The following is a 23,866-nucleotide window of genomic DNA, read 5'->3' on the forward strand; positions in this document are numbered from 1 at the left end:
AGCAAGAGAAGAAGGAGGAGAAGAAGGAGAAGAAGAAGGAGGAGGAGAAGGAGGAGAAGAAGGAGAAGGAGAAGGAGGAGTAATAGGAGGAGAAGAAGGAGGAGAAGGAGAAGGAGGAAAAGGAGAAGAAGGAGAAGGAGAAGGAGAAGGAGAAGGATAAGGAGAAGAAGGAGAAAGAGAAGGAGGAGGTGAATGAGGAGAAGAAAGAGGAGAAGGAGAAGGAGGAGAAGAAGAAGAAGGAGAAGAAGAAGGAGAAGGAGGAGAAGGAGAAGGAGAAGGAGAAGGAGAAGGAGAAGAAGGAGAAGAAGAAGGAGGAGGAGAAAGAGGAAGATGAGAAGGAGGAGGAGGAGGAGGAGGAGGAGGAAGAGGAGGAGGAGGAGAATAAGGAGGAGCAGAAGGAGGAGAAAAAGGAGGAGGATAATAAGGAGGAGAAGAAGAAGGAGAAAGAGAAGAAGAAGAAGAAGGAGGAGAAGGAGGAGGAGTAGGAAGAGAAGTAGAAGGAGAAGAAAGAGGAGAAGAAGAGGGAGAAGAGAGAGGAGTATTAGGAGTAGTAGGAGTAAGAGGAAGAGGAGGGGGAGGAGAAGGAGGAGGAGGAGATGAAGAAGAAGACCCCCAAGACATGGTATCAATCGGTAGTCGAGCTAATACACTAATAAGAAATACAAAGTTTATACATATACAATGATATTATTAACGAGCTAATAAACTAATAAGAAAGTACAAGGTTTGTACATATACAATAATACTACTAATAATAATACAAATAGTTTCCAAATACGAAATCAAGACTAGTCCAAGCCCAAAATAGAAGGACATAAGCAATATTAAATACCAAGAGCTCACCCACATCTCCAAAATCTAAGAGCTGCACCACATGATATCCAACTCAGTAGTCAAAACCCGTATGATGATCTGCAAGGTGCAGAAGTCTAGTATGAGTACCAACAAAAGAAGGAGCAGAAGAAGGAGAAGAAGGAGGAGAAGAAGAAGGAGAAGAAGGAGGAGAAGGAGGAGAAAAAGGAGGATGAGAAGAAGGAGAAGAAGGAAGAGAAGTAGGAGGAGGAGAAAGAGGAGAAGGAGAAGGAGAAAGAGGAGGAGAAGGAGGAGAAGAAGGAGGAGAAGGAGAAAAAAGAGAAAGAGAAGGAGGAGAAGAAGAAAAAGGAGAAGAAGGAGGAGAAGAAGGAGAAGAAGAAGGAGAAGAAGAAGGAGAAGGAGGAGGAGGAGAAGCAGCAGGAGGAGGAGGAGGATAAGGAGGAGGAGAAGGAGAAGGAGGAGAATAAGGAGGAGCAGAAGGAGGAGGAGGAGGAGAAGGAGCAGGAGAAGAAGGAGGAGAATGAGAAGAAGAAGGAGGAGAAGGAGGAGAAGAGGGAGGAGTAGTAGAAGTAGTAGCAGTAGTAGTAGTAGTAGGAGGAGGAGGAGGAGGAGGAGAAGAAGACCCCCAAGACATGGTATCAATCGGTAGTCGAGCTAATAAACTAATAAGAAAGTACAAGGTTTATACATATATAATTATATTATTAAAGAGTTAATAAACTAATAAGAAAGTATAAGGTTTATACATATACAATGATACTAATAATAATAATACAAATTGTTTCCAAATACGAAATTAAGACTAGTCCAAGCCCAAACTAGAAGGAGATAAGAAATATTAAATGCCAAGAGCTCACCCGCATCTCTAAAATCCAAGTGCTGTACCGCACAATATCCAACTCAGTAGTGAAAACCCGTATGATGATCTGCAAGGTGCAGAAGTCTAGTATGAGTACCAATAAGTGGCCCATTGTAGGTATCAGCTGATTGAGGTCCAAAGATAAAGCAAGTCTAAAGAATTTGTAATCAAGGAGTAAATATCACAAGTAACTAACAAGAATAATATAGAAGCCTGCAATAAGAAACATCTAATATAAGAAAGAGAGAAGATAAGAGATAATAAAGAAAACCGAGGACGTACCCGGTGGCACCAAACAAGATGTAAAAATAGATATACAATATGAAAAAGGACAACTAAGTGACAACCTACTAATAGAACTAAACACAGATATCATATAATGGCCCAAAAGTCTGTATCACTAAATCTCTGAACAAAAAGATAGATAAATAAGAACAAGGGCAGAAACTACTTTCAAATAATAGACCACTCTTTATACCACCACAAGTTCGTAAATAGTAAGTCAATACCTCCTAAGCCCTTGTGAGCCCATGAAGTTCACTTACAAATATGTAAACCCATACGACATCCCATACTACCAATAGGTACAAACAAATATGCTGGTGATAGGCAATGCAAATATGAATGGAAGTAATGCAGAAAACCAGTAGTATCATCTGTACCAAGTGCCTTAAACCAAGATATATATACACCTACTTGTAGTCCCGACCAGGAAGTAGGACCCATGAGAGTCTATGGTATTTCTATGGAGGCGCAGAAAACCCCCTATATATCACTTGGTTCCGATCTAGGTCTTATATCAATCTATAAATAAGTGCATCCTCGTTGCCTTGAATTAATATCATAAAATGAGTGCATCTTTGATGCCTCAAATTGATATAATAAAATGAGCGCATCCTCGATGCCTTGAATCAATATCATAAAATAAGCGCATCCTTCATGCCTCGAATTAATATTATAAAATGAGTGTATCCTTGATGCCTCCAGTCCACTAGAAATAGTAGTAGTAAAGGTAGTACGACCCTCATTCGAAAATCAGTATAAAATAGTTTAGGCTACAAACTAGCTTTCTCAAATCAATGCCAAGAACTAATGCATACACCGGGGTCAACTACATCCATAATAAAATAATGATCCAATGCAATGCACGCCATCACCAATACCTAAAAAACACTTACAATCATATACAATAATGACACCACAAGCACCTTACCCTCTAGAGCATACAAATAGGTCTCACAAATACAACCGACCTCTAATCAAGGTCTAAAGCTCAAATCTACTACTCTAACTCAATCACATGGCCCAAAAGGGATCTCAACCCTAACTGGGTAACAAGGAAGAAGAAAATGAGGAAACAGGTGCTCATGTAGTCAATCAATATCTCTAGATCTAACTAGGAAAAATATCACCTCGAGTTTATAAGCATAGATAGCCCCGCCAAACAACAACAAGAAAGAATAAGGGATTCTAACTCTAAATCCAAGAATAAAACACAATAGTAATTCATAAGCCTAACCAGGTTGAAATCACTACACCAAGGCTCTAATATAGGTGCTATAATAGCGAAGGATACTATGTCTCATAATTTATGACCAACAACAGCCACATCAACTAAGTTTCATCGCAAAATTAATTCTAAGGAAAACAATTCCACCAACCACCATAACATCAATCAAGTCACCTAAAATAGGCTAATCAAGGCAAAACTAATCAAGTCACCTAAAATAGGCTAATCAAGGCAAAACTAAGGCATAATTATTAAGCTTACAAAATAGATGGGAAATCTAATAATGGCAAACTAGCCTAAGGCAAATATCGGGACAACAAGAAAATAATTTAAGAGTCAAGCCTTACCCATCACAAACAATCCAAACCACAAGCAAATTATACTAAACAATTGAAGCTCAATCAAAGAATAGGAGACCGTAGCCTACCTCGAAGCCAAATACGTGCACTCCAAGTCCACTTCTTAGAAGCTTTTTGCATCAAAAATCACTTCAAAATCCTCCACGCTATCAAAATGTTGATCACCTCTTCAGTACGAATATTTTGACACTAAAATCATATTTTTCAAAGATGGATCCATAATAGGGTCTAGAACGGGATTGTGAGACCCACAATGGGAATCCCAAAAATGACTCCATGAAAATATTCTACACGCATTATTGAGCTTACCCAAAATGGGACACAAATCAATGATAAAAACAACCTAAATCAGACAAATATTTAAAAGCTCTATTAAAGCCCAAACTAAGCTTTGACAGCCCCTTCAGATAAGAAATTACCTCAAATCGACGATCCTCATGCTTCCCCGAACATGCCAACATGTAGCCACAATCAACACGAACCCACCAGACTTGGAATCACTAAACATGGATCTCCCTAGCTTCTAAAATTGATGAATTAAAATGGGAGTCGGGGTTGGTTCGCGTTTGGTCTTAAACTAAAAGACAAAGCATCACAATAGCGGAGCACTATGCTCGCAATTGCCAGTTTCAAAGAAAATGCACATCATAATCATGATAGTGACCTTACGATCATGAAGGCCTAATAGAGAGAGGTCCATAATCGCAATAGAAGGTATCGCGATTGCGAAGGCCAAGGTTGGCCTACAACAGCAAAGTACTGTAACAAAATTTTGGCCAAGACCAAATTCTTCGATAGGGTGCTCGGGATTCATTCAGAATTTTGTGTGCACAAATGGACTCTACTACCCTACCAAATTCGACATTCTAGACTCAATAGAATAATATAAATTTCTATCCGAGGTTATCTCAAAAAAATGTGGGTCCCACACCCAAATATAATTTTTGTCATTTCTACAAAAGGGCTTGAAATGAGACCGAAAGCCTCGGGACATGAACGAACGGTTGTTCTAGACCAAACTCAAAACTATAGAGTTAACCGCGCCGATGAAATTTTAATCGAGTTACTTTTACTAAGAATGTTGATCATGGTCAATATTAGGCTAAATTTCAAAGGATAAAGCCCAAATGTCCTCAAACTTGCACCGATTGCCTCAATACTCATGCAGAATAATTTTGCCATTATGGAGCTGATGAAACCATCAAAATTCCATTATGAAGTCGTTTTCCTTGAGTTTAAACCAAAGTAAATTGTTCAAACTCCAAGAGCTCTAAGACAAGAAAATGGAAATAAAATCTAAATGAATGACCAGGCGACCAAACTGTTAGTACTAGTAAGTCATAAAGAGCTTGGGATATTCAAAGGATAACTTTAAATGTTGAAAAGATCAAAACGGAGGAAAATAACTTGGAGGGCCATCAAATGTTCGGTTGTCTGGTCGTTCATTTGGAATTTATGTCTGTTTCTCTGTTTCCAAACTTTTGAATCTTGTATAGTTGATTTTTATCAAAACATTAGGTAATCGATCTCAATTTTTTTTTGATGGTGCCATAAGCTCTTGAATGACCATTTTGGTCTTGTAGCATGATCGACTCAAGTTCCAAGGCTTTTGGGGCAAGTTTGGACTATTAGGCCTTTTAGCCTTTGAGTTTTGGCCTATGTTTGACCTTGGTAAATATTTTTGGAAATTGTGCTTGAATGGAAATTTAACTAGCACAGTTAGCTCTTAAATATCGAGTTTAGTCTAGAATGATCTTTCGTGCACCTTTTAAGTTTCTGGTCTAATCTCTAGGTCCTTTGTATAATTTGCTAAAAATGACACTTGGGTGTGAAGCCCATTTTATGTTGAGATGACCTCGAATAGAAATTTTTACTATGCCATTGAGTCTAGAACATCAAATTTATTGGGGTAGACTAGTTTTTTTAAACGCACGGGATTTCAAACGAATTTTGAACACCCCGACGGAGGTTTTGGAGTTGGCAAAACTCTGCTGGTGCAGCTGTGTATGATTCTTCTGCTTTTGCAGCCTAGCTTCTCTTTACCAATTCTCTCTTAAGTGGCCAAGGTTTTGCTTAAGCGAGGCCCTCCTATTAGGCACTGGTCATTAAAAAGGCCTGGTCATTTAGGGGGTGGTCGGTTTACTGATATTTTGGTGTCTTTTGCGACGCTTAGGATTTCTTTTAAGAACCATATTTCAACTTAGTTCTCCATTTTCAAAACTAGATATCTCTCTTAATTAGGCTCCGTTTTGGATGATTCAAAGGCTGGATTATTAGGCATTATTGGGGTTACTTATTGGAGTCATTCAAAAATGATGGAGAGTCTTTGTTTTAGGTAGTTTCTATGTTTTAGCTGCTTCTTTGTACCTCTTTTTAGCAAAAATGGTGATTCTTATGCCTCATAAGGTTGTGGCTATTTCGAGCCCTAAATTATGTTCCATTTTGGGACACAAGTTTGGGGGCTAATTAAGGCCCTTTCAGGGAATCACTTTTATAATTTCTAGCACGGGTCCCACATTCTTATTTTAGTCTCTAAAATTGGTCCATCACTATTTGTGTGATTTAAGTGTCTGAAAAATAGTAATAACATTGTGATTTAATTTTTGATAGCGTGACAACATTCTGAGGCCGTTTAAAAAAGAAAGGCTCCGATATATTAATTTTGGAGCACGCTTGATCGACCAAAAGGTAGGCTACTTCTTATCTCTTCTTAGACTGAGCATGAATGTTTAAATGTATGTTGAATTGGTAGTTGATCATGCTTAATTCCTAGAATCCATATTCATTGCCATTTTTATGTATTTTTGGCAATGAAAGCATGTTGGTTGTGTTAGTTGATCATCTAGACCTTGTGGTGTGACTTAGTTGTGGCTTGTGTTTTATATTGGAAGCATGTTTGGCCTTAGTCTTGGCTTAGACTAGTGATTTTGATCGACTAGTGTATATTTAGATCCATTAGGCCTTAGAATCTCTCTAATTGTATTTCGAATAGTTTTGCTCCCTGTATACTAATATAACAGGCTTGAGTCTGATAGTCTGGCCATAGTTAAGCAGTAAAACATCTCTTGAAACCTTTCATAAATTCCAGTGTACTTGGTTTGTGGTTTGGAATTCGCTCATCAATTCTAGTTATATTTGGTTTGGGCTTGGAGAGATTTATCAATGACACTCAATTGACTGTTGATCCTAAATCTAACAGATTTGCCTCCATTCGTGGTTCAAGTTCCTAGTTTTCTCCACCAGGTGCTGTTCAAGTTCATGCCTTGGTATTTTCTTCCTTGGTTCAAGTCCTAGGACATCTTCAGTCATAGTTAGAGTCCACCGCTATTTGTAGCTGTGGTTAGAGTTCACCCCTATCTGCAACCTTGGTTTAAGTCCATCGCTATCTTTAACCTTGATTCGATTCCTTGGCCACTTACATACTTGCTACGAGTTCCTAATTATCCTTAACCTTGGTTCGAGTCCTCATTTATTCCAATCTCATTTAAATTACTTGGCTTCATATTTGCTTCAGTTCAATTCCTTAGCTCCTATTCATCTATGAATAAAGTTTCAGGAACTTAGTTGGTTAAGTTCAAGTCTGTGGAAGGTTGTAATAATCTTGGAAACATGGACATGTTCTCTTTATTGTTATTAACTCTTCTGTGCACTTGTCGGGCGTATGGGGTCCATTCAGGTTTTACTTAAACTTATGCACGAGATACTCACCAAGCTTATGGGGGGGCCGATTTGAATTAGTAAGATTTTTTTCTTTCATTGGGTTTTAGTACACTCATGTGCATCCCAATTATAATTCCACCTTTTGTCTCTCGTTGTGTTTAAATTTTATCATATCATATTACTTTTACTTTTTTTTCTCAGTTGACCTATGATGCCTACTGGGTACCTATTATTTTGGTACTCATACTGCACTCATACTCATACTGCACTCTACATCTTGTTTTGTGATGCATGTCCAAGCATCAACTACCAACTTTGAATTCAAGCTTGATGTAGTATGATTCAGAGTTGAAGGTGAGCACATGTCATCCTTGATTTACCCATCTTCTTTTGTATATATATATATTATGACTAGTCTTTTGCTTTTTGAGATAAGTCTTATTGTTATGGTCTACTTTTGGGACTTGTATTTAGTTTGTAGTAGCTCTGTACTTGCGACTTCCAGGTTGTGGGGGGGATCTTTTATTGTATATATTTTTATTTTTTTCCACTTGTTTTTTCTATTTCTATTATTGTTTAAACCCTATTTAGTTTCTATACTTCCTTCTATTACTTATAGTTCCGGGATATGGGTCATCTTACCTACTGATGGGTTATAGTGGGTTCCATCATGAATAGAGAAATCGAGTCATAACAAGTTGGTATCAAACCCCATATTCACTAATCTCACTTGTATAAATCTAACATCTAGTAGAGTCCTACAGATCAGTGCGGAGACGTCTGTAACTTATGATTGAGTTTACAAGATGTCGTTAGGAATCTTTCTATTTTGTATCACTTTCATGCAATGAGTTTATTATCAGTTTCACCAAATCTCACTTTCTTTACCCTTTTACAGGATGGCTCGCACGCGCGATAGAGCGGCTGGAGGGTGATGTACCCTAGCTTGTAGGCCGAACCCCATCTAGGGGTATAAGTCAACTCAAGTCGCGATAGGGATACAACACCAACCTATGATATAGAGAGGAATCTAGAGCCGTAGGAAGAGCCATAAGTATCTCTACTTTATCACTAGTTTGTGGGGCTGGGGCCAACCCAGCCTCTACCCCCACTAGCTATAGACCCCAATCTTAAGGCTGCTATTACTCAGCTCCTAATAGTGGTTGGCAACAAGAAATAGGTGCCTACTCTAGCTCCAGCCCCAGATATGCCAGCATAGTAGAGTCAGCTTGCACAAGAGGTTCTAGAGGTTTCACCACCTCTGACACCTATCACCACCCAGCTAAATGATTTTGATGGTGTTATGCCATTACGAGAGCTGAAGATGCTTGGAGTGTTCTTGAGATTATCACAACCGAGGTTTTTTGGGGTGATTGGAGAGGCTTCCCATTAGTCTCTTACTACCTATTGAGAGAGACTATATGCTTTGGGGTTGGTGGAGTCATAAGGAGTCGACTTTACTATGTAACAACTTGATTTTCCTGCCAGGCGGTGGTGGCATTCCTACATAGAGACCAGGCCAGGTGGGTGTCCATCAGTGTCTTAGACAAAGTTCTCAAAGACCTTCTTGGCTAGATTTATTCCATGGAGTGTTAGAGATTAGATTAGTGATCATTTTTCGATGTTGGATCAAGGCTCCATGATTGTGTCACATTATGAGGCCACATTCCATGAGCTATCCTTTCATGCTACTATGAGGCTACCTACTGAGGAGGAGAGAGTTTGGTGCTTCCTTAGAGGATTGAGACTCTAGTTGTGGATAGAGACTTAGTCTATGGTTTCAGTAGGCTGTTTATTTCTTGATGTTGTGGATCATGCATGCACACTTTAGAAACTCCATCATGAGGCCCATTGAGGCAATGACAAGTGTGTTAGGCATAAGGATAACCACAATGGATCCCATTTTAGGCCCAGAGACTCTTATAATCCAGCCGTCTATTTCAGGCCTCCTATATGTTTCAAAGGGTCACCAGCACCGTTAGGGTGGTTCTAGTGTCAGTCCAAGTTAGGTCTAAGGTGGTTCACAATCAGGTTCCTCTAGTCGTTGTGGCTAGCCTCCAATTATGAGTAAACTGCCGCAAGGTTGTTTTGATTGTATGGAGCTTGAACACTGGTCTAGAAAGTGTCTCTTCTGTCAGACAATCGCACCAACTCTAAAGAAAGCTTGACCAGCCCCAACAACAATACCTTTGATTAGAGGCGGAGGCAGGGTCAAGATGGTGGAGTGGTTATCATGGTGCATGGGGAAGTCCCTGAGGAGGCTACACGGGCAACACAATTTGGGACTTTAGGTTGCTTCTAGGATTCCCTTGGGTAATCAACTACGTTACCGGACCAAACCCCACTAAGAAGCCCTCGGTGCTTAGTCAATATCCCAATAAAAACTCATAAAACATGATCATAACATAATAGGGAATGATAGTTACTGCCTATGAATCCATCTTTGTAAAACATTAGGAATAACTCATTAACTTAGTGATTCATAAGAATCCATAACTTCGCTGAGAATTGTACTCATCACTATCTTTAACATGATAATATGAGAATCAGACTTCACACTATAATAACTTGTTGGATCTTAACTTTGATCATCATCATAACTTTCATCATAAACTCATAATCTCAATTATAAATCATCAAAACTTTCATTGAAAATCATTGACCTCATGATCAACTCATAAAATTATCTTTAACTTTCATAATCATAACTTAAAAGTAGCATTATGCATGGGAATTCACGTTTCAACTTAAAATCATGCAATTCATATATAAGCATGCATATAATGATCCTTGATAACATCTAAAAATGGAATTTAAATCAAACTAATGTAATTAATTAAAACTAGGGTTCATAATCAATTGAAATTGCATGAAAACTTGAGAAAACATTTGGACTCCATGGGTGAAAGGACCCTTGGATCAATCTCCACATACCTTGATTGAATTCACTAAGAATTGAAGAAGAAACCTTGAAGAAATGTGGAACCCTATCTTGTCGCTTGAAGAGAAACCTTGAGAGAATTGAGTTCTTTGCCTTAGAGAATTTTGAAGAATGAGTTGAATAGGACGAGAATTTGAAGAATTGAATATATATAGACTTTGAACTTTTCCATAAAAGTATCTAGATTCATTGAACTAAACTTTAGAAAAGACATGAATACCCTTCATTAAAACATGGCCAAATAACCCTACGAGGCACTTCTATAAGTCGTGGAAGAAATGACGAGTCATTAAGACAACTCATGTTGCAGGTCTGAGGAATGGTCTTAAAATAGAACCTCTAAAGTTTGGAATGAATCGTTATTATGACTCGTCAACTCATCTAAGGGTCATGGATTTGGTCCATCGTGCAGGTCCCTAAACCTGCAACTTTGAGAGCCTTTGATCATTTGGTTACGACTAGGTATTACGGGATGTAGACACTCCTACGGCTCATCCTATTGAGTCTTACAGTTTCATCTAAGGTTTGTTATGGATGAACCCTTGGGACTCACTCTACAACTCACTCTTATGAGTTATATTAATCTCTACGAGTTGTAGAGTGACTCGTAAACATGAGTTAGTTAAAAATTTGAGATTCTAACTTTCCAACTTCTGGGGTCTTATACAATTTTACTTATTTTCATTACCTTAATTAAAATATATATAACCTACAAATATATCCTATTTTTTCACTTAAACTATAGCATAAATCTGTAGTAATAGAATACTTATATTGTTTCTAACTCACAAGTCCATTTGGGATCGATACATAACTCTTTAGACACTCTATACTACTTGTACGACTATGTACACTTGCATGTCTATTAGAAGCAAACTATATTTTGATATTGTTGTTAGGGACTTAGATATTTGAATTTTTTAGTTTAATGTTTGTTTATTCAGGTGTTAATAACTTGATCTTAGTCATTGCTTCTTCAAGAATGGAATCTACTTACCAAAACACTGGCACAAAACTAAGAAGTACTTAACTCACATCCTGAGTCAAAAAGACTACCTCACCAAAGAAAGAAAGAACTTTATCCAACAATAGCAGTAATATGAAGCTAATCTTACAAAGATGCCAGTACCGCCAGTGGCTGTGTGCGACATGGTGGTCCCACTTATTGGTAATATCACTTTTAGCATCCATAGATTAGAGGTAGATTTGATATTAATTAGAACATGGTGCAATTACTACTCACAAGGTGGCAGTTGACAATTCTAAAACATGAGGATTCACAACAACATATTAAAAATTTTCTGGAGACCAGTTACACATACATACAGGCAAGAGTCTCAGCCGATTATGTGAGGCTCACATTTTTTTTGTTTTTCCTTCTTAGAAAGCAAAGAGGTGGTTGAAGCCTAAACCTCCTAACTCTATTATTTTGTGGAATGACCTTGTAGGAAAATTTTTAATTCACTTGTTTCTATTTGGAATGACTACAAGGTTGAGAAGCAAAATATTGAGTGTTAAATAGTAAGAAGGGAGAATCTATATAAAATATGGGAAAGAGTCAAATCTCTACTCAAAGACTGTTTGCATTATCATCGTATGAATGAGATCTTAGTTCATACCTTCATTGAAAGTGTTGAACCACATATAGATATATTTCTTGATTCTACAACAGGTGGTCAGGATTTTAAAAAGACATATGATAAGATATATGTGCTCCTTAATTGAATCTCACAAGGTAATTTAGACTGAATAGTGACAGATCAAGAATTGTGGTAAATTAGGTCAAAAATATAGTTGGAGTTGATGGAATCACAATAATTGAGAAGCAAAATATTGAAATTTAAATAGTAAGAAGGGGATAATCTATACCAAGCATGGAAAATATTTAAATCTCTCCTCAAAGACTATTCTATCATCATCAGATGAATGAGATCCTAGTTCATACCTTTATTCAAAGTGTCGAACCGCATACAAAATGATTGCTTAGTTCTTTAACAGGTGGCCAGTCTTTGAAAAAGACGTTGGCCTATTTGTACTTGTTGATTGATTTTCACAAGGTAATCCAAACAAGAATAGTGATAGATTGAGAGTTGTGGTGAAAAAGGTAAATGATATGCTTTAAGTTGATGGAATCACCAAATTTTATCTATGAAAAATTAGATTTCACGACTCGAGACTACCCTATAGTCGAGATACGGTAACTTAATGACACAAGTGATCGCGAGCTAAATTTATAGCATGACATTACACTAAGATACACATTCAACAACTAAAAAGTGGTAGAAAATCATGAATAGTCTAAAATATCTTATATCATAATAGACAAAAGTTGAACAACATAGGCAGAATCTAACTATCTGTCTAGAAGCCTCTACTACATAGGTGAGTTGCTTGGACATGTTCCTAGCTAACTCTAAAATATGAAACTGAAATATATGTGCCAAAATAGGAAATTAACATCAACCTTGGAACCTGAGGACTCAACAGCTAGTAGAAACCTGTACTAACCGCAACCTGATAATGTGCATAAGAACCTATATTATGAAACAATATAGGCATACATGTATACAATGAGTACTTAGAATGCACTGAGTATAAAGAACATGTATAAACATGATATAAGTCATTACCCAAGATAGGCCCTAGACATGACACGACATTTAGGATCCCAAGAGATCCCCAACAAGCCTCTTAACATAGAATACATAAGGTAAATAAGAAATATCGAAAGAAAATCATAAATGCAGAAATAGTCTCAACACAAAGAATCTCGAATATAGGAGAATTCAAAAATAAAATACAAATAAGTTAATCATACTTTAATAGTCTAAACATCCCTCTACTAACTTTAGACGGGGCATAGAATAAGCCCTAGCACAATAAAGAAGTAACATCAACCTCAAAACATGAGGAATCACCAAATAGATAAGTATGAATGGATCTATGATCTAGTTACATGCGGGAGGATCAGAGTACAACCCTACATTATGAGACAATATAAATAAGAGCGTGCATTAGTATATGGAATGCATTAAGTATATGAGAAATATAGATAATCATGAATAAGCATACATAATAAGTATGAACATGTGATGCACGAAAAAATATCTTGTAAAGAATGAAGTAAAACATGAAAACATATAATAAGATCAATGCATTGTAAAAACATCATCTAAAAGCTTATAAGAGAAACATAGACATTTTTATAAGATATTAACCTTAATTGACATTTAAGAACATGTCAGCTATAACATGTAATTCGATGTAACTCTCATATCAAGAAGAGAGAGGCTACTTGCCATGATATACTCTGTACCATAATCATCATCATGTGATATATATGGATCCATTAGCTAGGCCAATTAAGTCAAACCTATAGAGGCATGTAGTTTGAGACTAGGGGTTGCTACTAAAGACTCCCTTACTAAGTCTCAACCACAAAGTCCTCTCAAAGCTAAGCTAATCCCAATGAAATAAGAAAATTATTTTTCATTCATATCATTGGGAAAAAAATAATCAATACCAATCCACATCATAAAATACATAATAAGAAAAGCACCTTGATAATCATGATCATAACATATTCATATAAAGCCTTACCTTTCTAAGCATCTAAATGATGGTTCCTTCATATTGTGAGAAAACCTTTCCTAATTCATTTATCCATACTTGAAATATAATTCATAGCTTTTCCAAAATCATTCATAAACCCTTCATATGTTCATAATCATAAATTCATAGTTCATAACTGAAAAATCATGGCATTATGAATGGGTCCATGTGAAATCAATTTAAAATCATATATCATAGTAAATTCATGCATAACAAGATGAAATACATTTATGAAAATCAATTGAGAAAGATCCATGAAGAATTGACATAAAATCCTGTATAATACGATGAATTGAAATTAGAGAATTGAGTTCTTTTGGGACTCAATGAATAAAAGAAATCCATTGGTGAATTCTCACATACCTAAAAATCAAACCTTAAATGCAAAGAAGATTGAAGGCCTTGAACTTAGAAACCTTTACTTTGAACTTTGGATGAAACTTTGGGAGAATAACTTGATGCATTAGGGGGATTTTTTATGAATACGAGGGAATGGGGTTAGGTGAAGGGTTTGGGTAGTTATAGGACGTCCAAAAGAGTCTAAACTGACGTAGTTTAGAAGTTAAACAAAGGGAAAAAGTCGAAAATATCCTTACTCAAAAACTGCCAAAGGGACTTACGGGTCTTAGGTCCAATAGTAGGTCGTAATTAGGTATCATAGAAACCCAAGACAAAACCTACCCAATTCCTACAACCCATATCCTATGGGTCGTAGAAACTCTTATGGCTTGTAGGACCCATCTATAGAACTTTGTGCACCAGAATAGTAGCTACTGGAATTTTATATTGACCCTACGAGTTGGGTCTAAGGATTTTCATAAGTTCTATAAATCGTAATCCCCTCTCTCCTGCATACCTTAAAATCATACTCTCTCAATCTCCTTCTGCAAGCACTCCTAGGGATTGTAGAATTTTCTATTGTCCATAGGACCCTCACATAGAATTTTCCCATACTTAATAAAATTACCCGACCTTAGAATCTATCCCACGACTCCTCCCTACGGATCGTAGGACCCTATACGGTCCGTAGGTACCACTCATAGGTCTACCTTACACTCAGTCAAAATTTCCTACCTTTAGTTCCCTTCCTTCGAGGCCTTCCTATGGTTAGTAAGACTTCCTACGATCCATAAATTGGCTAGTGGGAACTGGCACCATCAACCATTCTGCATCTCTTTCCTCAACTTGGCTTTCCAACTTTTGAGATCTTACAATATCTCCTTCTTGGGAACATTCATCCTCGAATGGGACTCAAGCTAAAATAAATAGAGTAGGAAAAGAGAAATACAATCCAACATGAAAGAATTACAAATAAAAATGAGTAGAAAAAAGGAGTAATCAATCACAATCTAAAATATGACTTTAAAACTAGTTTCCTGAACATGCAGGCATACGAAAACTTGAGAGTGATTTAAACACATGAATTCGAAGAAGTGAATCATGATGGAAGTTAATACCTATAGTTGGAATGGAAGGAAGAGATAATGATAGCGAGATATCATACCAGCTTAAGCCTCCCATGTATCACCCTCAAATTGTTTGTTCCCGCAAAGAACCTTTATGGATGCAACTTCTTTATTTTTTATTTCCAAACTAATGATCTAAAATCTCAATAGGAACCTCTTCATAGGATATACTCTCTTTCACACAAACACTGTCCAATAGAACAATGGATGTAGGATCACCAACATATGTCATCAACAAGGGGACATGAAACAACAGATGCACCAATGCCAATTCCGAAGGTAAATCTAACTCACAAGGTACTTTGATAAAGAACCTCAAAATTTGATATGGGCCTACATAATGGGGACTAAGCTTCCCTTTCTTAGCGAAATGCATCATACCCTTCATAGGTGAGATTTAAAGTAAACCAAATCACCAGCATCAAATTAAAGATCTTTCCTCCTCACATTCGAATAGGACATTTTTTGGCTTTGGGCAATCTTTAAACTTTCTCTAGTGAGTCTAAATTTTTCCATACCCTTACAAATAACCTTATTCCCTATCAAACAAACCTCACCAACCTCTAATCATACAATAGGAAACCTAAACCTCCTACCATACAAGACCTCAAATTGATCTATTTGGATACTTGAGTGATAACTATTATTTTAAGCAAACACAATCATTGGCAAGTGATCATCCTAATTAACTTTGAAGTCGATGACACAAGCACTCAACGTATCCTTCAAAGTCTGAATAGTATGTCTAGATTGACCATCAGTCTGAGGGTAAAAAGTTGTACTAATATTAACTTGATTACCAAGGCCTTTTTAGAATAAACTCTAAAATAGAAATGTAAATTGAGTACCTCTGAATGAAATGATAGAAAAAAGAACCTTATGAATCTTAAAAAAATATCGAATGTAAAGTCTAGCATAATTCTTTGATGAATAAGAAGTCTTAACTGGAATAAAATGCACCGGCTTGGTCATTCAATCCAAAACAACCCAAATCAAGTCATGTTGCCTACGAGTATGAGGCAAACCTGTATGAAGTCTGTATTTAAGTCTTCCTACTTCCAAGTAGAAATCTCAATGTCTTGAGCTAAACCTCTCAAATTTTGATGCTAAACCTTCACTTATTGACAATTCGGATGCTTAGCCATAAACTCCACAGTATCCTTCTTTATGCCATTCCACCAATACACTTCCCTCAAATAACAATATATCTTATGGATCCCATGTAAATAGAATACCTTCATTAATGAGCTTTAGATAATATCATTTCTCTCAAGCCATCAACATTAGGAAAACATAGTCGACCTTGATATATAAGCACACCATTTCACTCTAAGGAGAAAGCCTGAATGGCTTTTTAGGAAACTGCTTTATTCAACCCACCTAAAGTCGGGTCAATATCTTGCTTTTCCTTCACATCCAACACAAGGGACAATTCAGAAACATTTTTCAAAACATTACCACCATCCTTAGAATAAACTAAGCGAACACCCAACCGAGCAAGTCTATGAACATCACGAACTCTGTCCTTCTTTCCATCCTCAGTATAGGAAACACTATTCATGACAGCCTACTAAAAGCATCGACAACAAAATTTTCCTTCCTTGGATGGTACAACACACTCATGTCATAATCCTTCAACAATTCAAGCAATCTCCTTTGCCGAAGGTTCAAGTTCTTTTGGTTTTTCACATATTACAAACTCTTATGATCAGTGAAACGTCAACATGGACTCCACAGAGATAGTGATTTATCTTCAAAGCAAACACAACCGCCGCTAACTCTAAGTCATGAGTGGGATAGGTTTTTTCATGCACCTTAAGTAACCTAAAAGCATAGTCAATCACTTTACCATTTTGTATCAAAATACAACCAAGCCTAGTCCTTGAAGAATTACAATACATAACAAACCCATTGTACCCTTCTAATAAAGTCAACACCAGAGCAGAAGTAAGTTGATCTTTCAACTTTTGGAAGCTCTTTTTATATGCCTTGGACCATTAGAATTTGTCATGATCTAAGTTATGCCCTAGGCGTGACACGATAAGTAGAGTCCCATGGGACTCCAACCAAGACTTTTAGCATATATAGTATAATATTCAAAACATGAAATAGAAGATAAACTTTAAGTGCACAAATAATCTCAAATAGAAATCTCGAAAGAAGGAGAATTCAAACATAAAAGCCAAATGACTTAAACATACTCATAAAGTCTAGAAAAGCCTCTACTAACTTTAAAAGGGGCATAGGACAAGCCCTAGCTCACCAAAGTAAAAGAATATAAGTCTAAAAGAATAAAGAAATAACATGAATTGTTCTCCCTCGAATAATAAGGACTCACCAAAAGCTAACTCTGAGTAGATCACCAACTAGCCACGTGTTGGAGAATTAGAGTCGAACCCTAAATTATGAAATAATGTAGGCAAAAGTATGTATTAGTACATGGAATATATTAAGTATGTGAGAATATGCATAATCATGAATAACCACACTTAATGAGCATGAGCATGTGATGCATGATCAAATATCTTGAATAAGCATGAAGTAAAACATGAAAATGTATAATTAGGTCAAAGCATCATAAAAACATAATTTAAGAGCTTATGGGAAACATAGTCATTTATGGGATATTAACCTTGACTAATATTTAATACCATGCGAGATATAACATGGAATCTAATGCAATGCCCAAGCTAAGAAGAGAGAGGCTACTTTACAAGCTCGACTCCATATCATAATCATCATCATGTGCTATATGTGGATCCACTAGCTAGGCCAATCAAGGTAACCTACGGGGGCAACGTAGTTTTGGAATAGGGGTTGCTACTATAGACTCCTTTCCAACTCTCCATCATAAAGTCCTCTCAGTGCTAAGTTAATCCTAATGGAATAAGTAATTCATTAATATTTGGAAAGGCAACATGTACAATTACACATTCATTTAATATAACATAAGAATAGATATGTAAACCATGATTTCATAACATTTTTCATATAGATAATTACCTTCCTAAGCATCTAAATCATGATTTCTTCATATTGTGAGAAAAACTTTCAAAATTCACGAATTCATACTTGAAACATAATTCATACCTTTTATAAAACATTCATAAATCATTCATAAAGTTCATGATTATAAGTTCAAAGATCATAATTGAATATCATAGTGAATCATCTTTTGTAACCAAAAATATGTAACCAAAAAATCAAAGTGACTATACCAAGTTCAAAAAGACATCTTTGGAATGTCACATTCCCTTACTCGAAGTTGATGATAAATCGATCGAAAATTGATCTTTCAGAAATAACTAGGTCCTTAAAGTTGATCGAGAAAGTTGTCAATCCTTTGAATGAGATACATATTCTTGATTGTGACCTTGTTAAATTGGCGATAAACAATGCAAATTCAAAGGGAACTATCCCTATTTCGGACAAAGAGAAACAGAGTACCCCATGGAGAGATATTCAGTCTAATATAGCCTTTTTCCAACAAATCTTTTAACTCCTTATGTTCTTATGGACCATTCGGTATGGAGGACTATAGATAGGCTGGGTATCATAAGAAGATCAATTCTAAAGTCTATCTCCCTTTTGGGAGGGGTACTCGGAAAGATCATCGAGAAATACTTCTGGAAACTCATTAACAACCAAAATTGACTCAAGAGTGGGAGATTTAAAATTCATATCCCTTACCCATACAAGGTGGTAGGTGCAACCCTTAGAAATCATTTTTCGAGATTTAAGGCATGGTATGAATTGATTTTTAAACACAAAATTACTACATTTCCATTCTAGAACTGGCTCATTAGGAAACTAAAGCATAACCAAAGAGGTTCTACATTCCATAGAAACATAACATGAATAAAGCCAATTCATACCAAGTATAACATCAAAATTGGTCATATTAAGCTCTATAAAATCAACTAAGGTGATTTTATTGAAAATTGTGATCGGATAATATTTGTAGACTCTTTTAGCCAAAACTGAATAACCAATAGGAGTATATATCAAAAAGGGCTCCAACATGATCTCAGGACTAAATATCATATTTTATGGGAAGATAACGATTAAAGAATTATAGAGTAGCACCTAGATCTAAGAATGTATAAACATCAAACTAAAAGACTCATAACACAAGTAACATCGGAAGAATCCTCCAACTCTGGACGAGTCTGTAGAGAATAAAATCTGTTCTGGCGCTAACCACCACAAAAACTTAAAGTAGTACCATACTGAACAGGAAGGATGGAAGTAGTAGTCTTAGTATGAGGATGACCACATCCACCTATACTAGCAACTAAAGGACAATCTTTCACTTGGTGACCCATCTTGCCACATCAAAGCATGCACCCAAACTTGCCAGCATTCTCCTCAATGACATTACCGATACTCTTTCCATGAGAGGATAGTCTGACCACTTGAAGCTCCTCTTGAGAGTTAGGGTTAGACACTCTATCTTTATAGAAATTTGGAGCCAAATTGCTAGAAGAATTTTGACCGGAGAACTTTTGGTGAAACTGTTGATGACCGACATTTTTGGACTTTGAGTGTAAAAAGTCACCACTATCATTCCTTTCCCTTTCCGACTCTCTATCCATCTACTTTAGTTTCTCCTCCTAAATTTGCTCACCATATGTCATTTGCCTTGAGATATCCATTTACTTAATCAAAATGGCGGTGCTACATTGTTTGACTACTAAGTCTGATACACCCAAGATAAAACTTGCTCATAAGAGATCTAGAGTCGGCAACCATGAACATAGCATATTTTGATAATTGAGTGAAATTTGTGCATACTCTTTCAAGGTTATGTTACCTTGCCTTAAGTTGATGAACTATTAAATCATAGCTTCCTCAACTCCAATGGGACAGTCAAGGAAACCACCTTTGAAATCTTGTCAATCCAAGGGACATGATTCTGTAATCATAAAGAACAAGCGTTAGAAGGAAAACTTAAGGAGTTCAACTCTATCGCATGACATAAGAACAATGAAAGAAGTCAAGATTCTTAAATACCTCATAGTCTCGTATTCATAGATGTGACATGCTTCACACCCATAAATATACTTTACTCGATACAACATGTTAGATACTCTAGGACACTTTAAGCCTTGTACTCTAATACCAAGTTTGTCACAATCCAAGCTAGGTCCTAGGCATGGAACGACTCTTAGGATCTCGAGAGACCCTAAACAAGCCTCTAAGCATCATTAATAAGGTAAAAATGAAATATGAAAAGAAAATCATCAATGCAGAAATAGTCTCAGTATAAAAAATCTCGAATATAGGTGAATTCAAACATAAAAGCCAAATGACTTAATCATACTTCAATAGTCTATACATGCCTCTACTAACTTTAGATGGGGCAGAGGAAAAATAGCTCACCAAACATAAAAGGTGAACATAAGTCTTTGAATAATAAAGAAGTAACATGATGGGTTCACCCTTGAAATACTAGGACTCACCAAATAGCTAAGTATGAATGGATCTACGATCTAGCTATGTGCGAGAGGCTGAGAGTCCAACTCTACATTATGAGATAATGTAGACAAAAATATGCATTAGTATATGGAATTTTCTAAGCATATGAGAAATATGCACAATCATGAATAAGAAAACACAATAAGTATGAACAAGTGATGCACGACCAAATATCTTAAAAAGTGTGAAGTAAAATATAAAAACATATAATAAGGTCAATGCATCATTCAAACATTATTTAAGAGCTTATATGAAAAACGTAGACATTTTGTGGGATATTAACCTTAACTGATATTTAAGACCATATGAGCTATAATATTGAATTCGATATAACTCTCACATCAAGAAGAGAGAGGCTACTTTCCAATGTAGACTCCATATCATAATCATCATCATGTTCTATATGTGGATCCATAAGCTAGGCCAATTAAGGAAAACAAACAAGGGCACACAATTTGGGACTAGGGGTTGCTACTAGAGACTCCATTACCAAGTCTCCACCGGAAAGTCCTCACGGTGCGAAGTTAATTCCAAAAGAATAAGTAAATCATTTATCATTCATATCATTTGGAAAGATAATAATCAATAACATCCGAAATCATAAAATACATCATAAGAATAACTCCTCAAAAATAATGATCAAAACATGTTCATATAGATATTTATATTTCTAAGGATCTAAACCATGATTCTTTCATATTGTGAAAAAAACTTTCAAAATTCATTCGTTCATTTTTTAGAACATAGCTGAAATATAATTCATAGCTTTTCATAAATCCTTTATAAGTTCATAATCATAAATTCATAGTTTATAATTGAAAAATCATAACATTATACATGTGTCCATGTAAAATCGATTTAAAATCATATATCATAGTAACTTCATGATTACAAGATGACATAAATTAATTAAAATTAATTGTCAAAGACCCATGAAGAATTGATATGAAACAGTTTAGAATTGGGTGTATTGAAATTGGAGAATTTTGTTCTTTTGGGACCCAATGGATGAAAGGAATCTATTGGCGATTTTTCACATACCAGTAAATCAAAGACCTAAATGCAAAGAAGATTGAAGGCCTTGAACTTGGAAACCCTAGCTTTGAACTTGAGAGGAAACATTGGGAGAAGAACTTGATGCCTTAGAGAGATTTTTGGTGAATGAGAGAGAATGGGGTTACTTTGAAGAGTGTGGGTAGTTATAGACGTCCAAAATAGTCCAAAAAGAAGTAGTTTAGAAGTTAAACGAAGGGAAAAAGTCTAAAATATCCTTACTTAAAAACTACAGAAGGGACTTGCAAGTTGGACCTATGGGTCGTAGATCCAATGACAAGTCTTTATTAGGGATCGTAGTGATCTAAGCCAAAACCTACCCAATTTCTATGAGCCATGTTCTACGGATTGTAGAAACTCTTTTGAGAGTTAGGACCTATCTGTAGAGCCTTTTCCACAAAAATAGTAGCTACTGGAATAGTACATTGACCGTACGAGTTGGGTCTACTGATTGTCATAAGTTCTAAGGGTCTTAATCCCCTCTCATCCTGTATACCTTATAAATATACTCTCTAAATCTTTTTCTACGGTCACTACTATGGATCATAGAATTTTCTACGGTCTATAGACCCTCTCGTATAATGGTCCCACACATAGTGAAATTCCCAAATCCTTTTGTAAAATCTTATATTAAAACTCGATCGGTAAGAAAGTTTTCAACTAAACTTTGTGCTAGATGATTATTGTGAACCCAATTCTCTTCAAATACACTTCAAGTACTAAAAAATCAGTCCTAACAATCACATTACAATTAGAATTATTGGATTCGGGCCTATACGCATACAAAGAATGGTTTGGGTCTTCGAATAGAAATTTTCAGAGTGTTACAATATCTCCCTCTTGGGATAATTTATCCTCAAATGATGACCATGCTAAGAATTTACCCAAGGTACAAATACATCACAAGAACTAAAAAGATTCTAACCCAAGGTTAACTCACTCAATTGCTCAACTCACTAAGGAACTAATTCAAAGATAAGAGTAGGAATAGTACCTTCAACATCGACACTAGGAGGAACAAATAGGTCTGGGTACTTAGCTTTCATATCTTCCTCGACTTCCAATGTAGCTACCTCAAAGAATTGATTTCTCTAAAAAAAATTAAATGAAGCAACCTCTTTGGTCCTCAATTTATGAACCTGTCGATCAAGAATTTGGACGGCAATCTCCTCATAGGATAAACTATCTTTCACTCCAATGTTTTCTGTAGGAACAATAAGTGAAGGATCTATCAAGAATTTCTTAAGCATAGAAATATGGAACATCGAATAAACGACATCTAACTCTGGTGGAAGCTCCAACTCATAGGTGATGTTGCCAACTCTTTCTATAATCTTGTAAGTACCAATGTATACGAGACTCAATTTCCCTTTCCTCCCAAATATCATAACTCCCTTTATGGGAAAAACTTTTAGGTATACCCAATCATTTACCTCAAAATCCAAGTCTCTCATCCAAACATTAGTATAGGATTTCTGATTAGTTTGTGGATTCTTTAACCTTTCTTAGATAATCTTTACTTTTTCCACAGTTTTATGAACCAAGTCTTCTTTAATCAACCCAACTTTACCAACCTCGAACCAACCAATTGGTAATGTAAACCTCCTCCCAAAAAGAGCCTTATATGGAGCCATTTGAATGCTTGAATGAAAGCTATTATTGTAAGCAAAGTCAATAAGTGGAAAGTGGTCATACCAATTACCTTTGAAGTCGATAACACAAGGTTTCAACATATCATCCAGGGTCTGAATAGTATGCTCTGTTTGACCATCTATCTGTGGCTGGAAAGTGGTACTAAGATTCACCTTCGAACCAAAACATTCCTGGAATGACTTCCAAAATTGAGCTTCCATATCTGAGATGACAGACAAAGGAACACCATTGTTACACCCCACATTCTTGAACTCAGAAGGTTTCTTAAGTTACTTAGAAGCTATCATCTGAGCCACCTAAATTACGACCCTCTTGAACAACCTTAAAAAGGGAGAATGTGACAACCCATGGTAGGGAAGGTTGGAAATAGGGTCAAGAGAAGTCGGAGGGAGTTGGAGGCCAAGTGATGAGTCGTAGGACTCAATTTACCTACGTACACCCCTAATGTAGAGGTTTTGCATA

The 23,866-nt window shown here is 36.3% G+C and overlaps 1 protein-coding gene across 1 annotated transcript in view; it reads right to left on the minus strand.

Moving 5' to 3' along the window:
• The window catches only part of LOC129871566 (vegetative cell wall protein gp1-like), a 27,062-nt gene extending 3,458 nt beyond the window's left edge, over positions 1–23,604 (minus strand). The window contains exons 1-6 of the mRNA XM_055946521.1: positions 23,454–23,604; positions 22,891–22,979; positions 1,671–1,739; positions 1,213–1,324; positions 567–599; positions 1–404 (exon numbers count right to left, since the gene is read on the minus strand). The exon at positions 1–404 is cut by the window's left edge and continues 53 nt beyond it. Of these exons, the coding sequence (XP_055802496.1) occupies positions 1–404; positions 567–599; positions 1,213–1,324; positions 1,671–1,739; positions 22,891–22,979; positions 23,454–23,604 (858 nt within the window). The remainder of the gene's footprint in view (positions 405–566; positions 600–1,212; positions 1,325–1,670; positions 1,740–22,890; positions 22,980–23,453) is intronic.
• Positions 23,605–23,866: the final 262 nt, after the last annotated feature.

Source organism: Solanum dulcamara, chromosome 2 (assembly GCF_947179165.1).
Source record: "Solanum dulcamara chromosome 2, daSolDulc1.2, whole genome shotgun sequence".
NCBI lineage: Eukaryota > Viridiplantae > Streptophyta > Magnoliopsida > Solanales > Solanaceae > Solanum > Solanum dulcamara.